The sequence below is a fragment of the Bactrocera neohumeralis genome, chromosome 5, assembly GCF_024586455.1.
Source record: "Bactrocera neohumeralis isolate Rockhampton chromosome 5, APGP_CSIRO_Bneo_wtdbg2-racon-allhic-juicebox.fasta_v2, whole genome shotgun sequence".
NCBI lineage: Eukaryota > Metazoa > Arthropoda > Insecta > Diptera > Tephritidae > Bactrocera > Bactrocera neohumeralis.
The window spans coordinates 10,629,779-10,654,921 of NC_065922.1; the positions used below are offsets into that span (position 1 = coordinate 10,629,779).

At 34.2% G+C, this 25,143-nt stretch overlaps 2 protein-coding genes across 9 annotated transcripts in view; both read left to right on the forward strand.

Moving 5' to 3' along the window:
- Positions 1-25,143, forward strand: part of LOC126759048 (anoctamin-1) — a 191,295-nt gene that overhangs the window by 156,241 nt on the left and 9,911 nt on the right. For 2 of the 8 annotated variants that reach the window (XM_050473617.1, XM_050473612.1), the window contains exon 3: positions 14,514-15,133. In XM_050473617.1, coding sequence (XP_050329574.1) covers positions 14,552-15,133 — 582 coding nt within the window. In that variant the 5' untranslated portion in view covers positions 14,514-14,551. Of the gene's footprint in view, positions 1-1,784; positions 2,043-4,701; positions 5,654-14,513; positions 15,134-17,311; positions 18,040-25,143 lie in introns of those variants that run through there. The other 6 variants (XM_050473614.1, XM_050473618.1, XM_050473615.1 and 3 more) reach the window with 6 other exon arrangements.
- Positions 797-1,426, forward strand: LOC126759114 (signal peptidase complex subunit 1). Its single transcript, XM_050473733.1, has 3 exons — positions 797-915; positions 983-1,129; positions 1,190-1,426. The coding sequence occupies exons 1-3, from the start codon at positions 892-894 to the stop codon at positions 1,301-1,303; spliced, it is 285 nt and encodes a 94-aa protein (XP_050329690.1). The 5' UTR covers positions 797-891; the 3' UTR covers positions 1,304-1,426.

Sequence of the window (25,143 nt, forward strand, 5' to 3'; positions counted from 1 at the left end):
TGAATTACAAACAAGCAATTAAACACGAATTTGTTTGCAAATAAAATTAAAAAAGTAATCACGAAGTCATTTTGATTCAATTTGCCAAAAGCGCCGACATCAATTTAAATGCTTGCAATCGTTTTTTTGACACATACATACATATGTACATACACATTTATTGACATAAGCGACTTTTACAGTGATCAGTCCTTAAAGGGTCATGTCCACTTGTGAATTAAACAAAATGAAGTTTTTGTATTGCTTATAGTATATCAAGATGGACACATACATACATTAAAAAATATTATTCTTTTTACGGAGGTCCTCCTCGGGATCGGCTACGGGATCAAGAGAATGCAATTTTTAAAAATGATTTTTTATTAAAAGCCTCATCCACAAAATTCAGAAAAAAAGCTTTTTCCAAAATTGCCAGTGGATATAACTCCTTAAAGGCGATAAAACATTAAATAACCATAAAATTATAACAAATAGTTGAATACTATTTATATATGAACATAATTTTAAGTTTACATGTCAACGGGTGTAAAATGAAATAAAATAATGTATAAAAAAGATATTTTGTAGTCAACACAAATTTGTCTAATACCACGTTAAACTTATTATTTAATTTAATTTATTATTGTTATTTTTATTTTTTTATAATTCTTCTATTTTTATTTATTTATTTATTATAATTTTTTTTGATAACGGTATGAATAAATTTCCAAGTCTTATCGTCAAAACTCCCAGCATTCAAAATGTACACTATTTTCAGCCTAACGGCATCCCTACAAACATACCGGTCACCATTGTGAATTCACGCCGTAAAAGAAGAAGCAAGTGTTGTCGCTTTGATTTATACAGAAATTGACAACGTAGCCAAAAACAAGTGTTAATTATTTCTACAAAATGTTTAATATTCAAACGCATATGGTAAATATGAAGTTTTATAAATTTTAAACAACGTTAACTAATTAAAAACACATATTTTCTGCAAAAGGACTATGAGGGCCAGCACAAAGCGGAGAAGTTCTCACGCTTCATCATTACGCTTTTCGGCATTGTCGGACTCATCTGGGGTGCTATCATTCAGCAATTTTCGCAAACTGTCTACATTCTCGGTGCAGGATTTCTGTTGGCTTCTATTGTAAGTATTATAAAGAAATTGTAAAGCTGCATTTCGTTTACACAACCTTTATTCCACTAGATAACTATTCCACCATGGCCAATATACCGCCGTCATCCCTTGAATTGGCAAAAACCACGTAATATCGAACTACCTGTAAGCAGCGGCGATGAGGGCAAGAAAAAGAAGAAGTAAACACAGATGTTTATGGCATATATTGTATTCCATTGATAGCTTTTAATAATGAAGTTGTGTAAGTTTAAAAATATAACAAATTAAGAAATTAAATTTCAGTAATGAAATTTAAAAAAAAGATAATTGTTTATATTGAAGAAAGTGGATGATAGATATTTGCCGTCGGTGTGGGTTTTAGCGGACATTTAATATGTGGATCAAGAATAGGTTGGTATTGTTAAGAAGTATATACATTATTTATATCTTAATTATCGCCTTTCGAATTATCTTAGTTACAAGAAATGCAATCTGAAATCATGCTATTTTAACATTTTCGGTTTGTTTTTAATAAAACTAAATTTACTGTCTACAGCGTCACCTTGCGGCTACTTGTGCCATAATAATTTCTACTAGCGTTGGCAACATAAGCAAACAGCTGAGTGTGCAACAACAAATTCAATTTGTGTTGTTCCAATTTGACAGTTTTCTCTATTGCTCAGCTTCTTCACAATTCATTAATTTTTCTTCTTCATAACTTTTGCATTATTTACCCGCATATATAAAAACTAAAACGAGAGTAAATATTAATTAACAAATACGAAACTTAAATAACAGTGAGTGCGTCAAACAACAAGATAATGTAATGTTCTAAGTCGTAATCGTAGCACAGGTACGGGCAGTGCTGTTTTCCGGATAATCGCATATAGTGTAAAAATATTAAATTTCTAATGACTTCAGCGTGAATTCTCAGTCAAGTAAGGTCAATAATAGTAACGAAAAGCTATTAACTTCATTTTTCTACTAAAAAACTAACAAACTACAACTACTAGATATCGCTAACATAAAATATAAATGTAAATAGTTTAATAAAACATCTATTAACAATCGAATATAGTAATATAATGCTAAGTCTGGTTACTGAATCATCGCCAATGTCTATTAACATATGGTTAACAAAAAAAAAATCAAATTAAAAGTGACACATACATTTCTATAAGCTATCCTCAACTTCCCACACCGACTACTTTGATTGCAACGGAAATAACATCAGTCCAACAACAAAACTATAGCTTCTTACAGTAGTGCTATGCAATTTAGGGTGTGGAAAATAGGTGAAGACACTATTTAAAAATCCATTCAAAAACACTTGAATACATACGTATACGCAAAAATATACACAATCATATTTACAAAGTTTATGCGTCGTATCCTTGAATGAAAGGGGTGCGTCGCGCAAACAAATGTCGTTAACAACGTCTTATATAGGTGCTACTAGGCTTGTGAGCCGAATGGCATACCTACATTCATATATACTTATGTACATACCTACAAAGTAACATAGCGCGACTTTTGTTTGTGCCTACGGTTATAAATTTGAATATCCAACTGCAAAACGAAATTCGCCCCTTTCGCGGTGCGCCTTCTCAACTCTCTGGGACAGACCTCCGAAAAACAATTGACATGCGTTTGGCTTATTGCTTTTTTTGGCTTTGGACACTTATAAATGGTCGTTTGTCACGTTGGCTGTTGAGAGCTACTCATGGTTTAGCAATTCTATTATTACCGTCTCAATTACTTTATTTATTTTTCAAATTCGGTGTTATTATGTACATATATGTATATGTACATATAATTCATATGCTCACGATTACAGGTGCTTTCTTGTGGAATAAAAATAAATAGTCAAAGAATTTCCTGGCTATTCAAAGAACGTGATTTTTAGCAATTCACGAAATTTATATAATAATTAAGAATGAGATATGCGAAATAGGAACAATTACGTATACTATAATTGTAATAATGTTATTGGTGTGGATATTTAAACATATCAACATTGTATAAAAATTAACAAATAATATTATAATAATTTCGTCAAATTTTTATAAATAAATAAAATAAATAAATATTTATATAGCATATATGTACATATACATTCCTTAAGCGACTCCAACAGGACATTCTGAATTAATATCTGCGTAGAACTATTGAAAACCATTATATAGCCTTATTGTTTTATTTAATTCTCAAAACTACACTTTAAGCCTGTAAATTAGCAAATAATTAAATACTAACATCACATAAGGCTTCTTTTGAAAAGTAAATATAATGTTTGTTTGCTAATATGCACACCTGTTTGTGTTATTTACTTCACTGCACTTTATCATAAACAAGCTAGTAATCCGAAATGATCAAGGTCTACATATGTACATACATATATGCAACACATTTGTTATCAACAGTCGCGTATTAAAGATATAGTATTAAGTTGTACCATAATTTGTGTATTTTGTTATCGGTACTAAACCCAAAAAAAAATTTATGATTAAATAAATACATACATATGTATAAACCTTCACTCACCATCTGAGCCTAGCAGACTATCAACATGATTTCTTTAAAATGCACATTACCAACACACACACGACTTACAGTCATAAATGCAGTTTTACAGATTCCAGTTCAAAATTCTAAGCTAAGAAGAATTTAACAGGGAATTTCACAAGGTGCTGACCTCTTCCCTCTACTGTTTAACTACTATATCTCGAAATAACCCCAGTCACCAGAAAAAATTTCCATCACCTCATACGCAGAGGATTGTACCATATTGACCTCAGTCATGGTATTGATGGGTTGTGTTCAAAATGGGATACGCATAAAATACCGAGGTTCAAAATGTCGACAAATCCGAACACCGACAAACCAAAATGCCGACATGTGCTCTTGCTTGCGTACAGAAGCAAGCATAAGATGATTCTTAAATATAAATAAAATTCTACCGTTGACCTATTTACAAGTTAAGCCATCATTTTAGTATGAAGAATCACACAAGAAAATATAATTTCAATAAATTGCACTATTTTACCATCACAAAACTCCTCCACTTCTACAATTATTCCATCTAATTCTCCCCCTATTCGCATTTCAATACAAAAATTTTCACTGTTCGCCGCGGCGTATACCAAACACTTCAAATAAATCATTCCAAGACATTTATATTAACGCAGCAACAACACTTTTTGTGTGCTATTGCCAAAGACGCTGCGCTAAAGTACTTAACTGAGAACGAATGCCCTAGCATGATACGCTCGGTTGAGTATGACCCGCCAAGAGACAGTGGTGAGCACAATGAAAGCATTTGAATGAAAAGATCAGCAGTGAGTGAGTGAGTGAGTGTGGTCAATGAAAGCAAAGCCAAAAGCGGCAACAAACAACTGTAACAAGTAGCAGCGCGCACGCCAAACGACTTAACAGCAACAGCTGCGACTGCGTCCCAAGCGGTACACTTGACCACAAAGCCAATTGGGGAGCGACGCTGGCTTCACACGCTGATGACTATGTGGCGTCGCACGCCGGCAATGTGTCGGAGCATTGGAACGCTTTGAAAATAAAATGTACATTTAGTAAACCCGCGACGGCTTACGCGTACGTTTGGCAAGTTTCGAGCGTTGTTGCTAGCGGATTGTTTGCGCTTTTGCCATTTGCCGGTCTCACGTGCGGGCAACGGACAACCGTACGCTGGTCTATATGACTGTAGTGTGTATAGTGTGTAATATACTTATATACTGGAATAACAAAACCAAAAAGAATTAATCCGGCACATGTTCAATTTAGTTAATGATGCCATTCTCAAAATTTGAAAGAAATAAATATTAATGTGTAGCACTCGTGTGGCGTAAAGCGTATTCAATATTCGTTAGAGTGATAAATTATAATAATATTTGGCATATGGGGCACAACCACTTGATGCTGCAGCGCCTCACAAATCAATGCGCCTCCTCAGCGTTAACAAGTGTTTACAATTAGCTCAGCGTGCCAATTTTTACTGTGTTTTTTTTTGTTTTTGTGAATCATCCATAAAAATATACATACAAATTTATATAAACCGTTGTGCGCTTAATGCGACTTCCGTTGATTGTGTTTTCAGTGAATTAGACTTTGCCGTTGATGATGATGGTTATATGGGTGGTGATGATACCCACAATGATGAACAATGTGTTGCTCTTGAAAATGACAAAGTATCTGCAGCTGTGATGGTGCTATTGTGACGGACAATCAATTTGGTGGCGCGAGTGTGACTATGAATGTCATGTAAACGAGTAAACGCGTATGAATGTAATCATATTTCCTATAGAAATTTCATAGAAATTTAAAAAAAGTTTTACAAAAGTGCAACATAAAAAACAGAAAAACACAACATAATTACAAATTGAAACTGGAGGCATTGTTTCCATGCTTCTATCTTCATTTTCGGCTTATTGGTTTAACAACAGCACTGCGATTGTGCCGAATTACGTGTTGACGTAGTGCGTATAAACTGGCCTGGAAAGCAACTCGACCTCAACAACAAAGCAACAAAAATGTATTCGGCGGGTAATTAATGCATATCAATGGAAATACACAATACTCGCAAACACATGCATATAGCATTATGTGTATATGTGAAACAAAAACAATTTTACGCACAAATGTAGTTTCATATATTTTTACTGATTTTATTTAGCATTTTACATACATGAAAATTAAATAGTACTTTATAAGCGTTGTGTTGTTGCAATATTTACTGTTTTTGCTATTTTGCTAAAAATCTTCTTTTCGCAAATGCTTACATACGCACATATATTATACAAATTAAGCATTCATATGTAAATTTTTAAAAAGCACGCGGCTCATACATACATACCACAGACGTTCTTTATAAGCACATATAAGCACTTTTGAATAAAAAGTAGTTTGTATATATTTTCAGTGGCTTTCTCGCGCATTTCTTATATAAACCATCTGTTCTTTATTCATCATGTATATAAAACTTATAGATACAGCTTTTATTGTTGTATGTTTGTGTGTCTATTTGCCGTTCTTAAATAAAATTCTACTTGGTGATCACGTTTTCTGTACATACATAACTACATTTCCCTCATAATACATTTATATATTTTTAATTATTTGTTTTAAAGCTTAACTGAGCTTCTAACAGTAAAATCAAGCCTTTTGGGGAAATTGTATGGCGGAAATACAGATGATTTTCGAGATGATGATAGAGAAATTAGCAGTTAGCGTGTTTAAATCTCAATTTGTGGAAGATGTCTTCAACTCTGCGGAAGTTTTCTCTTACAAATATATTATGCTGAAGTTTTTGCCAAAAATTCTGAGAATATGATTCTCTCTAACATGCACAAAGTTAAGTTAAAGTTTAGCTTTCAGTTTGCGGTTTCTGAACAAGAAAATAAATAATAATATCAAGAAAAAATAAAAAAGTTATTTTAAAAATTCTTGCGCAAGCTCTTCCATATATTTTGTGCCCATCGGACTACAAGAGCATATAGCGCCATACAAACTGACTGAACAAAATTAAATTTTTGTATGAAAATTTTTTTATTCAAAAAATAACCTCACAAACTATATTGAAAATAATTAATATTTGCAAAATTTTCTTTTTCTAGCTACTGCAGTTTAATAGTTATGTGATTCGTCATATTATGCTTCAACGTGTAAATATATTTTAATTTAACTTTTTTATTGTTTATTTATTTGATTATTTTTATCTCTTGTCACCTCAACGCCAAATACGAAAAGTTGTCACCGGTTCTGGCAATTCTGGATATAATCATTGGAAGCACAATTTATATACACACATTTATATTGGCATATAGTGGATTCAACTGCAGCACGCTCTGTTGCTTTTGTTTATGCCCACTCATTTATAGACATGTTCATATACATACATACAAACATACATATGTGCAATGCGATGTATTTGCGTCCCTGTTGGACTTTGTTGCTTGATAAATCCGTTTCAGAATTTTTTTTTCAATTCTTATTTTCAAAAAGGAAATCTTTAAATGAACTCAATCTTCTAAAAAAAGTCTAGTAAATTTCTTGATTATTTCATATTTTTGAAAATTTTTGCAGACGAAGTGTGTTAAGAAATTTTTAAATCTTACTCAAAACGCTTTGGGAGGTACCGAATTTTCCGCACAAATGTGTAACATTTTGAGTATTTGAAATACATAAAGAATTTTGAATTTGTTTCGACTTTGAAAAGTAAAATTTCCGAGGTGATACTTTTCAAAAACGAAGTTTGATTATTGATAATTAATTTAATTCTTTTTTATATTTTCTAATTTTCGTATATTTAGTGTTTTTTTCTAAATTTAATACTTTAGAAATTTCGAAAATATGCATTAGAAATATTTTTTTTGATTTGCCGAAAAATAATTTCTAAACTTTTTTACTTCGCAACAATGTTGCTAAGGAGAGTATTATAGTTTTGTTCAATAACGGTTGTTTGTAAGTTAAAACTTCAGATATAGGGTTATATATACCAAAGTGATCAGGGTGACGAGTGGAGTTGAAATCCGGATGTCTGTCTGTTCGTCCGTCCGTCCGTCCGTGCAAGCTGTAACTTGAGTAAAAATTGAGATATCTTGATGAAACTTGGTACACGTATTTCTTGGCTCCATAAGAAGGTTACTGCCCCCAAAAAATGGCCCACAAAATGGCGGAAACCGAAAACTATAAAGTGTCATAACTAAGCCATAAACAAAGATATTAAAGCGAAATTTGAAACAAAGGATCGCATTAGGGAGGGGCATGTTTGGACGCAATTTTTTTTTGGAAAAGTGGGCGTGGCCCCGCCCCCTACTAAGTTTTTTGTACATATCTCGGAAACTACTATAGCTATGTCAACCAAACTCTACACAGTCGTTTTCTTCAGGCATTTCCATATACAGTTCAAAAATGGAAGAAATCGGATAATAACCACGCCCACCTCCCATACAAAGGTTATGTTCAAAATCACTAAAAGTGCGTTAACCGACTAACAAAAAACGTCAGAAACACTAAATTTTACGGAAGAAATTGCAGCAGGAAGCTGCATCCAGGCTTTTTTTTGAAAATGGGCGTGGCCTCGCCCACTTATGGACCAAAAACCATATCTCAGGAAATACTCCACCGATTTCAATGAAATTCGGTATATAATATTTTCTTAACACCCTGATGACATGTACGAAATATAGGTGAAATCGGTTCACAACCACGCCTTCTTCCAATATAACGCTATTTTGAATTCCATCTGATGCCTTCTCTGTATAATACATACATTAGGAACCAATGATGATAGCGGAATAAAACTTTACAAAAATTATTTGAAAAACATGTAAATGACGTATTGAAATCCGATTATCACTTTAACAAGAATAAAATGTTCGGTGACACCCGAACTTAGCCCTTCCTTACTTGTTTACTCTAATTTTTTATCCTTCCAAAAAAGGTGATTAACGCTATGAATATTTGAAATATATAAAGAGTTTTGAATTTGTTTCGACTTTGGACAGTAAACTTTGCGAGGACAAGTCGTTCCAAGTATAATGTTTTTAAAACAATAAATAATAATACAATAATATTCGTATAATTGGAGAATTTTATTAACTTATAACGGTTGCAATTTTCGAAATTATTGTTTTCGAAATTTTTTTTTCTAATTTTCGTAAAGAAATTTCTTAGTTTTGATATTTTTATGCTTCCAAAAAATGTGTTTTATTCTTTCCACTTTCATTTATTTGAAAAATATAGTTTTCCAAAAGTTTTCAAATCTTTGAAAAATCGTATTTATAAGCTTTTTTGATTTTTATAATTATGTAATGCATATTGAAATTTCAAAAAATATTTATTAGCCTTTCAAATCCGCCAATTTTGAAATTTTTTCTCCCAAATTGCACCAGTAAAAAATTAAGATATCGTCACATTACTTCTAATTTTTGTTACAGGTATTTGTTTATACTCGTTAGGTACACTTCCTGCATTGCTCCCCCAATTTCAGTTTGCCTATTTGACAATGGGCGCGCGCTCTGCATTGTCTATATGCTTTGCCTCCAAGTTTATTGTCGATCCAAAATAGCCGCCAGCTTTATTTTTAGACTTTATGACTGCATAGAGCTGTTGAAAAAAGCATTAGGAATGAAAAATATAACACAAAGTGGTTGTTGCTTAGGCGCGCAGCTGTCCAATAACAATAACAATAGGCGGCAAGTAATATTTTATTCAACACCAAAAAAAAAAACAACAACAAAATTTCTATGCTTCCAAATACGTCAACAAGAGCAATGTCATGTACCCAGTTTGCTGGAGAAGTAAATGAAACGAGCTTTCAATTCATAATATACATATGTACATATGTACTTACATGTATATACTTACATCTATATATTTTTATTTTCAGCAAAAATAAAATTTTTAAATTGAATTAACCAATGTCCCTCCGGCTTTCGCATTTACTCCCATCCATATAATGTGTGTATATGTATATATATCTTTATTCAAATATACTCAAGTAAATAATAATACATTGCACCAACAACAATCAGTGGCCGCTGACCTAGCTAGCGTCAATTTATTGTTCTTTTCATTTATTTATTTACTTCTTCATTTTGTTGTATTGAGTTGTTTAATTGGATTGAACTACAGAAAGTGAAAATTTATTGTATTTTTTTCTGATTAAGTGGTGATTAGATACATAGTTAGTTATGTATATATACATACATATGTATATGCAACCTATGTATGTACATATGAAATGGGTTGTCAAAAAAGTCTTGCGGTATTTTTATTGAATTTTTTTTTATTGAAATTGAAATGAACTTTTGATGACTCATGCCAAGCTCTTGACCGATGCTACGGCTGCTACTATGCCGGTCTCTTTCGACCAATTCAGCGATTTTATCGCAATTTTCGACGACAGGCCTTCCGGAGCGTGGCGCATCTTCGACCACCTCTGCACCAGAACGAAACCGTTGAAACCATCGTTGTGCGGTGGAAATGGAAACTGTACCGGGTCCATAAACTGCACAAATTTTATTGGCGACTTGAGATGCATTTTTGCCTTTATCGTAGTAGTACTGTAAAATATGCCGTATTTTCTCTTTATTTTACTCCATGTTCGCGACGCTATAACTCACGAACGACTTAAAAGAAACGACAATCAATCAAACACGTGTTAGCGCGTGAAATGAGCTTTCCAAAAAGGTATAGCATGACCCGATGCGACGAATAAAACTAGAACTACGCGATTTCGGCGCCAACTAGCGAAAATACCGCAAGACTTTTTTGACAACCTATTATATATTAGTATGTAAAAGAGTTTAAACTAAAAAATTGTGCTTAATATACCCACACACAAACAGTGTATTAATTGTTAACTTTAAATACAGTTGCGTTCATAAAAATAGTAGCGGATGGGCTGTATTAGAAATCTGTCAGGCAATACAGTTCAGTTATTTGAAAATTTCAGTTCTTTCACGTCCCAGACATTAGCACAGATTGTGATTTTTTTAAATTCCTCGGTGTGTTCAGTGACTAGCTTATAAAATAAAGTGGTACGGAAGATAATTATTTGGTTTAATAACGACAAAATTCAAATTTTTTCATCAAAGAGCATAAAATACGCATAAAAAAGGTGTGGTCAATGCAAGTAATAGTTTAATGAGCACATCGAACACAATACACAGTACAATTTTGGAGGAAAAAAATTAATATTAAAAAAATAACAAAAAATCGAAGTTTTCGTAATGGGACATTATTGATTCTGACGTCTTTGCCGCTCCCTGGCACATTATGATTATCTTTATCTATCATATGAATGTATAAAACTATCAGCTGATCAATAAGGGAGTGAAAATATTTCTTCATTTTTATACCCAGGGTATTAAGTTTGCTACGATGTTTGTGACACCCAAAAAGAAACTTCGGAGACTGTATAAAATATATATTTACGTATATAAAGGGTGATCCCTTTCGAGATTCCCTACTTACTATTTATTATCATTCGAAAGAACATTCTTTGGCATTTATTTTTCGAAAATTAGCTCTTTCGAATGTTAGCTGCAGCTACGTCTCAGATGGTCCAACCGTTGAGTCCAATTTTCGATGACTCGTTTGAGCATTTTGACTGGTAACTGGCGAATGACACGCGCGATATTTTCTTCCAAGGCCTGAATCGAAGCGGGATTGTCCATATAGAGTTTAGACCTTACACATATCCACAGAAAAAAAGTCTAACGGTATGATATCACACGATCTTTGCTTGTTTACATATCCATTGAGCCAGAAATTAAACAAAATTTGGCTTGAAAACGTCGCATCTTCTTGGAACTTTTCAAGAGCCCATAGAAGGGAAGCGACGTCCCTTGGGGAGGTCAGTCCGAGTTGCTGCGAACGACTCTCCACGGTCTTCGTGTACACTCTGCGCTAAGGCTGCTATATTTTCTTCAAGCCAATAATTAATGCTGGGTTTCGAGTTAGATAATGGTGTTGCAAATAAGTTGAGCGGAGCGCGCGAGACACATACTCTACAGAACATGATTTTTTTTAACAAAGTTGAGTGATTTATAAACATTGTTTAACCGTAAGTCTCTCTATGATGAAATGCCAAACAATACTGAATAAAAAATCATGACAGCAAGACTTTTGAAAAAGTAGCTCTACTTGGATCACCCGGTAAATGATCAGCGTAACGAGCTGAGTCGATTTCGCCTTGTCCGTCCGTTGTTGTTGTAGCGCCAGAAAATATTTCTGAAGTAATTTCGAAAAAAGGTGCTGAGTTGACAGTCCTTGACCGGATAATAACTCGGGGCCGTTCCCGTTACTTAGACCCGGCTGTCGTGAGTACGGATTTCCGTCTGCTTGTCTATTCGTCTACACATATGCGAACTAATCCCTCATATATGATATTTTCCTCATGATATTTTCTTTTTTTCTCTTAAGTCTATTTCTTCGCAAAATAATAAATATGTTTTCTGACTCAATCAAAGATACTTCACTATAAAACTCTCTTAGATAAGTAAATTTGCCATACAACGTTTCAGGATAACACTTTTTTACCATGATATTGAAGTATTTACATAAGTTCCACATTCACATACACTGCTTTGATATTTGAGGCTCCCTTCGCAAGCTGCTTAGTTCTGTGTTCCAAAACTTATTTACTTCTATTTTTATTATCACAACTGTATGGATTTAATACCTATTTGCATTCTGGTTAAAACTAGCTTTATTGTTCCACACAATGGCTACGTCACTTGTATTAATTGTGGCTGCTTACTCATATGAAAACCGGCTCTCGAGATGCAAGGCACAAGTTGAAGTAGTAACCTTTAGATTTAAATATACATAGGTACTTGATATCAAATTTCTTTGAGTGTAGCGAATCGGGTCTTGTCTGGCTTTCTTTCTTATCTTGCATTTTGCAAATTCTGATTTTAAAGTAGGACAATATGGACACCGTCTGCTGGTACTAATGTAATGTAATTAATTACAATGTTATTGATAACTTTCTTGATTTCATACTATACCTACATGTATTATATAAAGTAAGAATTCCAAATCCTTCAAACTGTATAACATATCTATACATTCACAGTCGCAGCTCCGTCCCCCACTGGAAAGTAATACACGTATGCTGCAGAGCTGATAGCGATATATTCGTGCTGAGTTGTGAGCAAACTTGCAGCTCTCAGCTGGTTATGATGTCGGAACATATATAACCTTCATTGAGATCTTATCTTGTAGCATTGTGGAAATTTTTCTTTTCATAGAAATTGAATTGCGGCTCTGACCTCGATACTTTTCGATAAATTACAAGGGAAACGAGGTTTAATCAGCATCTATCGACTAAAAAATGAAGATCCAAGAGCAAGATTTTTCATTCTGTGGATATTATTTTCTCTTTAAGTGTGGTCGAAAGACTTGAAAAAGGGATGGATTATAGTTTGGGGCTTTTAATAGGCCATTGCCGACCAAGCTGTAAGCCTGGGAATCTACCCAGACGCCATCTGCAGAAGCTGTATGGAAGAAGACGAGGTGGGAACAATTCAACTCTTTCTTCTTGACTGTCCCGCGTTTAGGTAGGCAAGACTTAAACACCTGGGAGCGCATACCTTCAGACATACCAGCGAACTGGCGAGAATAGAAATTAAACGCCTGTGCAAATTTGCCTTAGCCACTAAGCGTTTTGCTAATTTATAAGTTCGAACACAGGAGTTCTTCTTTTCTACCTTTACAAAGGACTACATAAAGCAGTCTGCGTGCAATCTTCTTCTTGACCATCTACGTCCACAAAACACCATTAATCGAGGACGTATAAAGACCCATAAATAAGAACTAAATATTTGCAGGTGATTGTAGTAGCAAGGGGCACCTGTGGGGGAAAAGATTTAAAAAAAAAAGTGGGCTTGGCCTCGCTCTACAGAAAGTTTAATGTACATACGAGTATCTCCTAAACCGCCCACTTTTAAGTACGATCACATATCTCGGTACCTGTTCTACCAGTTTCAACCAAACTCGGCGATTTTCGAACTATCGGGTGCCTTTATACCGAATATTTCAGCCAATGAGTTATCTTCATAAAATTGAGAGAGCGTGTTTTTCTTATAACGGTGCATCCTTGTGCTTAGAATGAATAAAATTATGTAAATACTTGCCTTAGACTCCATATAGCTAACAAGTCTTATGTACCTGAAGGCATTTCCCTGACTTTATTCCCTGCAAGTTACAGAAGTATGAAATATTCGGTTATACTCGTAGTTAACCCTTCCTTGTTAGATATTGACCGGTTATGTTTTCCGATTTAGTTCTACATTATCAGAAATACTCTTGTGAAGGGTATTATAGCTTCGGTGCAACCGAAGTTAACGCTTTTTCTTGTTTTTAAGACTATATATCACTATTTATATTGGAACTATTTTGGGTTTTGTTATATTATCAATCTTTAACATAATATAATCTCAGCAGAAATCTGTAATATAAATTCTATTGTGAACTACAGCGACTTCCATAAGACAAGAAGCTCAACTTTGTGTTCCGAAAATTAAAATAATAACTATTTTCAATACCGAGTGAATACCTTAAGTTCGGGAATCCAAAATTATAGTCTTTAATTCATCAGATCTCAGCTTGCTAACTCATTTAAGCGCATCGATTCATTGAAGCATGACATTTGGTGTTGGATAACGTAAACAAATACTTGCATGACATTTCAATTTTTATTCGCTGCTTGTTTTGTTGTTATATACCACATGTTTCATCACAAAACTATATTTACATACATAAATATATCTGTTTAAAAACACATAACAAATTGTTAATAACAAACTAAACTAAATATAGTTCCAACATGCAATTCAATCACTAAATATATTTTTCTCTCTTCCCCCAACCACCACAAATCCACACACCATAGTGCGCACAAACGATTTCGTTGAATATCCCGAATCGGAGATGGACGACCTGGAGAGCCTCTACTTCGATACAATCTCGCTGGCAGATTCTGAGGCGGCAGCCGCCGTCGCTGCCGCACACCGTAAATCACTCTCCCAATCACGCAACACCATCTACCACTCGGCGGTGGACCTAGCCGGCGAAGATACACCATCAAAGCGCCGCAGTTTGCGCTCAGAAAACGGCAGCAGCCGCAGCAATGCATCAGTGGCGGCTGCGGCAGCGGCGGCGGCGGCAATGAACAATCCGAACAGCCGTTTGCCATATAATCTGAATTATCGCCACTCATCCGCTTTGGAGCACTACAACAATAGCGCGAGCAATGCAAATGGCAACAATGGACCTGGCCTGGGTGCTGGCGACCAAGCGGATGCGGCTATTGCGGCCCAAGTCATGGCGATGCACAACGGACGCACGCATGCGTACGGCAACAGCATCGGCCATAGCAACAGCGCCGGCGGTAAAAGCAACAGCACGCCGCAGCTGAATGCCGATGAGGTCTCTAAGCGTCTCTTACAAAGTAGTACAAATACTAGTAAAGATAAGAAATTGCCAATTACGTACTCCCAGTGGAAATTTAGGGTAAACATCAGAGTTGAATTTTTGCTTTCGTTTTGGTTTTGAACGCTTACAAATACAAATACATGTATATACAGCAATTGTACATACCTACATGTATATATATTGTATATTTTTGCGTTTTGACCATATCCTGTTATATTTTCGTGTTTCGAAATTTGATTTTTCTTCAAATTATTTGCATTGATTTCTATGTTTTTGTTTTTATTATTACCTTTTTAACAATTATGCACAACTTTCTGCTCTCACACATATGAAAAACACAAATACACACACCAACACACTCTGGAATGTGGCAAAATTTTGAAAATAATTATATTTTGTTGCAAAATTTTATTGCACAATTTTACGGGAGAATTGGTATTTCTTATACGCAAGAGTTTAATCTTGTTTGAACACACTGCAATTTTGTTTCACACACACTTCTGCACTTTACACATATTACATATTTATTAATTTGCTTTCTTCCAATTACTTATGAGTATGAGTTATATATAAACAGGTTTCGAATTTATTTTGCATTTTTTTTTGTTTTTTTTTGTTTTTTTTAACAATTTCAAGAAAACAGGAAATTTATATTTTTGAATTTAACTTAAAGTTAATGATTTTGTTTTTTTTTTCTTTTTTTTTTGAAAACTTTGACATTTTTTATATTTTAATATTATGAAAATAAGTGCAACTAATTGAGTTCGGATTAAAATATCTTTGATTTATTAATTTAAATGTTTTGTTGTACAGTTTTTTTCCATGTTTTTCATAGATTTGTATTTTATTCAATATTTTCACATTTGGATGTTGTTATTATTTTTGTAATATTGTAAAATTTTCTTTCCAAAATTTTGGAATCATTGCCGAAAGAGCGTTGCCATATTGAAAATAAATTATATTAGTACCTGAATATGATAATATGAATCCCAAAATCGTGGAAATAATCTTCAAAATTAATTTCACAAATCCTTGACAAAAATGTACCCGGAAATTGTAAATAAAACGCAAAATATTTAAATTGTTCATCAATATTTATTTTGTCGCCTTCAAAGTAGTCCCCACCAGCTATAAATCACTTATACTAACGATTTTTCCAGTCCTCGAAACACTTTTCATAAGCTCTTTTAATCTCAGAAGAAATCTGTAATATAAATTCTATTGGGGATGGCCTTCATCTCCTTCAACGAACTATGTTTTATATCTTCTATCGACTGAAAGCGGGTTCTACGGAGCGGCAATTTTAGTTGGGGGAACAAGACAAAATCACATGGAGCCAAATTCGGTGGTTGATCGATGGTATTCATTGCGTTTTTGGCTTTAAATTCGGTCATAATCGCGGCTCGAGTAAAATCCATGAGTTGCTCTTCCACAATTCCGGCCGTTTTCGACAACTCCTCAATAGAGCTCCTTATTGACTGTCTGTCCCTCCGGTACAAACTCATGATGCACAAACCACGAATATCGAAAAAAAACAATGAGCAATAATATAATATCAATTTCCGGCTACTTTTTTGTCACAATATATTTTACAAAGAACAGTAGAGCTTTTATATGTACATAAAAGAAAAAAAGGCCATGCTTTCTGTCTTCTGAACCATATTTTAATTGGTAGTCGCTCTAATGATAATGTTTCATAAGTTCATATAAACTCTGGAAGAAATAAAATCACTCGAGTATAGACTAAATCAACATACCTGTATCCTTGAAATTTAGTTATTGTCGACCAGGGTTGCAAATAATGCATTAAAAAATAGTTGAATTAGCATTTTAGTTAATTTTCTTTTATTATTTAGTAATTATAATACCAATTATAGAGTTAAAAAATTAAAAAATGTTAACTCCACATTGAAAAAATAAAAAACAAATTAATCCCGCATACCTGATTAAAAGAATAAAATTTTATTCCATTCCGATTTAAAAAAAGTAACATTTTTAATCCCAAATATATATATAATTAAGAATTAAAAAAAAAAAACAATTTGGTCTAGACTGCTAAATTTTAGGATTTTTCAAACCAACATAAAACATTAAAATATTTTTTATACCTTTTTATATGAAGAAAGAATATAAAAAAAGTAATTTTTTTAGTTAAAATTTTTTAGCGTTTGCGTTCTTCATTCAAAATAAAATTTTCAATATTCAATATTTAATGCCAGCATCGGAACTAAAAAATTAAAATTTTATTGCTAATCCAAAAAATTTTAATTAAAAAATTGGCAACCCTGTTTTCGACAAAATCAGACTTCAAAAGTAAAATATAAATAAAAGCTTCTGAAACATGGGATTTAATCTCATGCGAATTGTTTTCACATTTTCGGTTAAACTGCATTCAAAACCAATATTTAGAGACTTCGAATATACGTATTGCCATATATATCGAATATATGTATGTGGGTATAAAAAATGTCCCTAACTCAGAAGTGTAATATTACGCGAGATCTCTCCTCTCACTTGTATATAAGCACATGTATAATAGAATTATTAAAAAAATATTTTCAAAAACCCTCTATAATTCCCTTTTCATTAGCCTTATTTTGTTTGAGCACCAACTGCTCTCACGTGTCCAACTCACAACTCCTAATTTTGTATAAAAATATTTCCTATAATTTTTTAAATAATATTGTATTTATTTTTATGCAGTCGTTTACGATCTTTATTGCTGTTACTCAACAACGACACCCTTAAGCAACCATACATATGTACATACCCATAAACTTATTTTCTGCAATTGATTTCTTGTAAAAAATGCTTTCCTTTCTTGCTTCACTTTTTTTTATTAATTTTCTCTTTTTCATCAATGAAACTATAACATTATATTGATTTAATGAACAGATATGACCTTGAATAATTTATTGAATAATTTTTTTCCACACTCGTGTTTTGAATTTTGTTACGAAATGCTTGAACGCTTGCGGGAACGGGTAATGGCAATTTTTTCCTTTTCTTTTATATTTAATCTAAGTTTCTTATTAGCACATAATATACACATACCGACATACATACATATGTACATATAAACAGTATATTTTACACTTACATAATTAATTTTAGTATTGAGTTTAGAATTCAGTTTAGTGTTGAGTTGAATAAATGTGCTTCAAAAGTTTGCACGTTGAGCTTAAATTGAAAAGCAGCCATTTTTATTAAGGAAAATGCTGCTACGCATGATTGAATACAGTTATATGTATATGTTGAAAAGTATTTTAGGCAATTTTAAGCTTTTTTAGCTTTAACTGTAAATAGTAAGACGATCTAGTTAAATTCTTAGAAATTGTTAAGAGTTGGCGGAAGTTCATTGCTATTTTTCAACCAATTTGAACACGTATAACATACATACATACATAAGTATTGAATTTACATACATACATATATACATATATACACAACAAACGAGCAGTCTTTATGTACATACCCATAAACCGGAATGTGACATCCGTCAAGTGCAATTCTTGTACTGGCTGGTGTCATTTTTCGACGTGTTCCGGCCTGCGCACCACACGTGAGTGGAGTGACTCATACGTTGCCCCATGCTGCAGGAGTCTGCCCCCGCAACTCACAACAGTGGCGTCGCCAAGCTGCAACAAATTCCACCCACACGTCACTCCCTCACCCCCAGGATCACCCACGGACACCCGCGACAAACCCGGCTACTTCAATTCAACTGCAACGGACTCCAGAGCAAGATCGAGGAGATAGTTGCACTAATGAATCGGGAACGTCTATCGATAGCTGCGGTCCAAGAAACCAAGTTAAACAGCCGCTCAGATCTTCTGAGTTGTGCAGGTTTCAACGTTATACGTAAAGATCGCGAGCGAGATAATGGTGGTGGCCTAGCTTTCATATTGCACAACACCGTGCAGTATCGTCTAATCGATGTAGACATCGACCCCAGGGATACTACCCTAGAATGTCAGGGTATAGCTATCCGGTCAGGCGATGTCGAGCTCGAAATATTTAATATATACATCCCTCCAGTTACATGTTGCCCAACAGGATATCACCCGAATATAAGTGCGCTACTTCGTGGTGAAAACCGTTTGGTACTAGGCGACTTTAACGCGCACCACGATCTTTGGCATTCCTGCCTGTCAAATGATCGTAGGGGGATGGAGCTGGCGGAACAGATTGACGATTCGACATTCTGCACAATGAATGACGAAGCCCCCACCAGAGTTATGGGCACCTGTAATAGCTCGCCAGATATTACCATTGCTAGCGGTGGTCTGATAAACAGCATAACCTGGCGACCTATGCTAACTCTCGCATCAGACCATCTGCCCATAATTATTTCGATCGAGAAGCCTCCCGATTTTGTTTCTGTGGACAACCGTACCTACTTTAACTTTAACAAAGCTAATTGGGTCGGCTTCACAGAATTTAGTGAGAGCACCTTCAACGCTCTACCCATTCCTACGGACGTATGCGTTGGCGAACGTCAATTCCGCAAGGTGATCGCAGCAGCTACCGCTCGCTTCATACCGGCTGGAAGAATAGCGGAAATCCGCCCTAATTTCCCAGCCGAAGCAGCCGTTTTAGCTAATGAGCGCGACACCTTACGCCATGCCGATCCCGGGGATCCCCGAATACGGGATCTCAATTTGGAGATTCGGCGTATGGTAAATCAACATAAGCGGACGAAATGGTTAGAACACCTGAAGTCCTGCAACCTCTCCACCGGAGTGAGTAAGCCTTGGGCTACTGTCAAAGCTCTGTCTAACCCGAAGAGACATGACGACCGAGTTGAAGTTCAATTCACCCGACCCGAAGAAGTGCGCGAGCTATTTTAGCCGGCAGTTCACACTGCACCCTTCGGTAGACAAAGCTAAACGATGTGTTAACCGACGGCTGCGCAAAATGCCAAACGACGGCGCGCCACTTACTTTCACCGGTGAGGAGGTTCAGGGTGTCATCAAAAAAGCGAAATCCTCCAAATCCATTTGATGGAATCAACATGCTTAAAGCATCTAGGCTCGACGGGAGTAGAATATCTCACCAAGGTACTTTTGTCGCTGACCACTCTTCAAATACCCGATGTGTGGAAAGTCGGAAGAGTGGTCCCACTACTGAAACCTGGGAAACCCGCCAACAAAGGGGAATCTTATCGCCCGATAACTCTCCTCTCCCCAGTAGTGAAGACACTTGAGGCCTTGCTACTTTTTTAGCCAGCCACCAGCATGGATTCCGAAAAGTGCACAGCACCACCACAGCACTTAGCGTCATAAACGCCCAGATAGTTCGTGGCCTCAACCAGAAACCACCCTGCGAAAGAACGATCCTCGTAGCGTTGGACCTGTCAAAATTTGACACGGTCAATCACACAACGCTACTACATTGAAACAACTACGCTCCCTCCAGGGTTTGGACCATGAACTACCTGAGCGGTCGCCAGTCATCCGTACTATTTCGAGGTAAAACATCTAAACAGTCCTCTCCCCACTACTGTTTATATCTCGAAACTGAATAACCTCGTACGCTGATGACTGCACGATATTGGCGTCGGGCAATGGAATCGATGGCATGTGTTCGAAGGTAAACAGCTACCTCTCCGATCTTTCTCTCTGACACTTTCCCCCACCAAATCCACAGCGACCATTTTTACCAACTGGACGAAGGAGTATAGACTTGAGCTTAACATTGCAGTCGACGGCGTCAAAATTCCGACTGTCAATAATCCTAAGATTTTAGGTGTAACTTTCGACAGTCTATGCTCCTTCTCTCCGCATTCGACCGCGATTATCGCCAAAGTACAGAGCCGCAACAAAATCCTCAAGTCGCTAGCCGGCAGCACATGGGGAAAAGACAAAGAAACGTTGTTGGCAACATACAAGGCAATCGGCCGGCCGGTTCAATTACGCAGCGCCCATATGGTTGGATGCAGTGGCACGCAGATGAGGAAACTTCAGACCTGCCAAAATACTTCCGACCACTACAGGATGTCTCTTGATGTCTCCCATCGAACACCTACATAGTGAGGCCCTTTCACAGAAATCATCGCTGCAGTCACCTGCTTGGAGCGGAACCGCCTCCTAGGAGCATCAAGAGGTCTTTACTTGGCTACGTCGACGACGTCGTACAGTACGTCGACCGGACTTCGGACGCAACTAACTTTCGACAGGTACTGACCGCCATTCACAGTGGAGCCATCAACACCTTCACCGACTCCCTTCCCGTGAATGGCGTTCTTGGAGTTAAACCACCACCCATCGCAGACGAAGAGCTCCAGCTGCCGCGAGAAACGCGTGTGACCCTTGCGCAACTTCGTTCTGGATACTGTAGCAGGTTAAACGCCTACTTATAAAGAATATCCAATGTATGTCCTGCATGCAACGAGTCTCCGCATGACACTGACCACCTCTTTACATGCCCCACAAACCCTACCCATCTAACACCCTCCTCCCTTTGGTCCGACCCCGTCGAAACAGCACGTTTCTTGGGCCTACCGTTAGATGACCTCGACGACAACACAAATGATATTTACCATCCCAAATTGAAAGTCTTATTGTAGTTTTAATTAATTGAAACATTTCTCATTAATAATTAATAGTAATTTAACAGCTTTCAGTGCAAAAGCTTGATTGATACAGCACTAAATTCGTATTTAGGGTTGCTACAGGAAGAACTATTATTGTAAATTATTTTTATATTCAAGCGGGTACTCTGGTCTAGGCATTTTTCAAATTAACATAAAAAATAAAAACATTTTTCTATCAATTTTTTTATATTCTTTTTCTATATAAAAAAATTCTAAGTTTTTTGATTATAATTTTATATAAAAAAAGAATATAAAAAAATTGGAAGAAAAACCAAAAAACGTAGAATCACAGGACGGTGGAGTGGGATACGGTACTTCCTAGTTGAACTGATTGCAACCCTTGCAGTAATCTAAACTTACAAACTGAAAAGGTATTTAATTTCTTTCAAAAAAAAAATGTTTGATCTCTTTTAAGACCTTTTCGAATTAAAAAAAAAAAAACTTTAAATTAAAATTTTCTAAAATCCGAGAACTTTTTTAAAATATCATAAAATTAAAATTTTCCAAAATACGAGACCAGCTCTATTTTGTTTCATCCCCTTTTTGGACCTTTTTGAGTTTTTTAAAAATTCCTAAAATTAAGATTTTTCAAAATCCAAGAACTTTTTAAAAATATTTAAAATTAGAATTTTCCAAAATCCGATACCAGCTTCCTTTTTTAATATTTTCGAATTTTTTTAAATATTTAAAATTAAAATTTTCCGAAGAATTTTTTAAATAGTTATATTATACTTAAAACTAAGATTTCCCGAAAAATTTTTTAAAAATACTTGAAATTAAAATATTCAAAAATTCGAGATTTTTTTTTTAAATATTTAAAATTAGAATTTTCCAAATTTCGAGACCAGTTCCCTTTTTTTTGGACCTTTTCGATTTTTTTAAAAATACTTTGAATTAATATTTTTCAAAATCCGAGAATTTTTTAAAATGACTTAAAATTAAAATTTTCCAAAATCCGAGACCAGTTCCCTTTTTTTTGAACCTTTTCGAATTTTTTAAAAATATTTTGAATTAATATTTTTCAAAATCCGAGAATTTTTAAAATTACTCAAAATTAAAATTTTTCAAAATCCGTGCCCAGTACGTTAGAGTGATGTATTCCAAATTTCAAAAAAATCGGTGAGTAGAACTTGAAATATCATGTCAACCACCTCAAAAAAGTACTTTCGAGAAGAAACGCGTTTAAAGTCTTACGTTAAGCTAAACCGGTCCATTTGTCACGACACACGACACGGAAATAATTTGAATTTTGAAAAGTCCATTTAGGGAGATAATTTTGAATATCTAAACTAACGAATTAAGAAAAAATCGATTTTTTCACATTTCTAGTCCCCTTAAGGCCAAAATCGCAAATTTACTTAAAAAGCGTTAATTTATTAATTAAATTAATACGCTTAGTCGAAGTGTTGGAAACATTTTTTATTGATAATAGTTAATACAATTTATTAACAAGCAATGTCATTTATTTTAATAGCTTTGTAAAATGCGCCTAAATGTAGGCAACATTTACTGTTCAATTTTTTTACTACTATATTATTTTGTTTTCTTATGTAAGAAAAGATAAATAGTTTTACCGTGCGATTTGGCACTGTGATCCAGTCACAAGTCTCTAAATTTGAGATTTTAAGTTAGAGACAATTTTTGTGACTTGAGATGATATTGCTATTCTGTAAGTGACAGTCACAAAATCTATTACATTTCATTATTCAGAGATGTTTTTACACTTGAATGAAAATAAATATGTCGATAACAAATATTAAATTTTCTATAACATAGTCAAAAAAAATTATTATCAATGAAAATAAAAATATATGTTGACTTTGTTTCATAATATTTACGAAATTTATGTAAAATTGGTTTATTTTTAACCTTTTCGTGTTTGAGTTGCTTACAAAATATAAAGAAACGACAATCGATTAATATCTATGATGATCTCTATTCAGTATATTCAAAATGGCAGACAAGAGTTCTTTTTAGTTTTGTGACCTGCTAACTACCAGGTCTCAATATTTTGAGACTAACGCTAGAGACTGTTTAGTGAATAGTAACTAGTCTCAAATTGAGACTTTGCCTCAAAATGTCTCAAATAGAGACTAGAGACTGGTTACAGAATCCCGCTATTAATATATACTCTGAAGTTATCAGTTACAATTCCATTCTAACACAAAAAAATATATCTAATATAAACAAAGTTTATCTTTGGTAAGATTACTTCCCAAAGGTCATTATTAAGAAGTTACATAAGTTTCCTCGGGTAAAATCTAGCAATTTTTCAAAATTTTTTTCTCATATAAAAAATTCAGTATTTTATTAGAATTTTTTATTGTTACTAACATACACTATTAACAAAGAAATTCTGAAATTTTTCGAAAAAAGTATTTTAAACTCGGCCATTACGACGCCATTTCCGGTGAACCCTCGAAATAAAGATTCGCCCGCTTGGGCCAATAACTCCTTACAAGATCATCTAAAGTGGAAAAATATATGTTTAGTTAAAACCTTAACTTAGAACTTGGACGAAGGAAAAAAATTAAAAATTGGATTTTTAGCAGATATTTTTACAAAAAAATTAAAATTTCATTGAAAATTTCGCGACATTTATTTTCAATTAGCAATCGAGAAAAAAAAAATCATTTAGTTTCCAATTTTGTTACTATTACTTTTTTTGTTTTTTTGTAAGAAAAAAATAATAATTGAATATATAATGTATATCGAAAAATATGATTATTAACATAAATTAAAAAATAGGGCTGGAACTTTGGTCTAAAGGAGTATAGATTCCAGATATTAGATTAAAAGTAATAAATTTTTTTGATATTTTTCATTTATATATTTTTTCAGTATATTATGACTTATATGTATTTGTTATTGCTGTAATAACACAAAAATTTCATAATATTTCGTTCGCTGAAATATACTCGAAACGTTTGATACTGAGACCGTAGTAGTTCCCAATGAGGGATATAAACATTAATTTGGATTTTTGAAGGACCACCCTAATATGCATGCACAAGCTGTTAAAAAGTATAGTATTTTTTCTTTCATTGGGAAGAAGCTGCTCTCTTCCAGTTTTTGAAAGGATTTAAAAAATGTTTACCCTAAAGCCATTAAAAAACAATAAAATCATCCGTTAATCGCGTTCTCGCTTTAATTTTGTTGAATTTTTAAAACATGTTTGTAGCAAACTTGACACGTGTATTATTTAAAAAAAGAAAGAAATTCTTTGCAAATGAGCTAAACTATTTTTTTTTTTAAATTACTTAAATCTTCTAAATATTTCTGTTGTTTTGTTAAAGATGCATTAATACGTAATCTCTAAACCGAAAAATTAAAAAAAAAAAAAAAAAAAAAAAATTAGAAAAAAAACGTAAAAAAAATAATACCTAATAATTTCCAGTTTCTAATTATAGGCGCTTAAAATTCAAATTCGCTGCTGTATCAATTAAGCTTCGCCCCAGTGTAGCTTCGAAAATGTATTAATAAGTGAGAGATT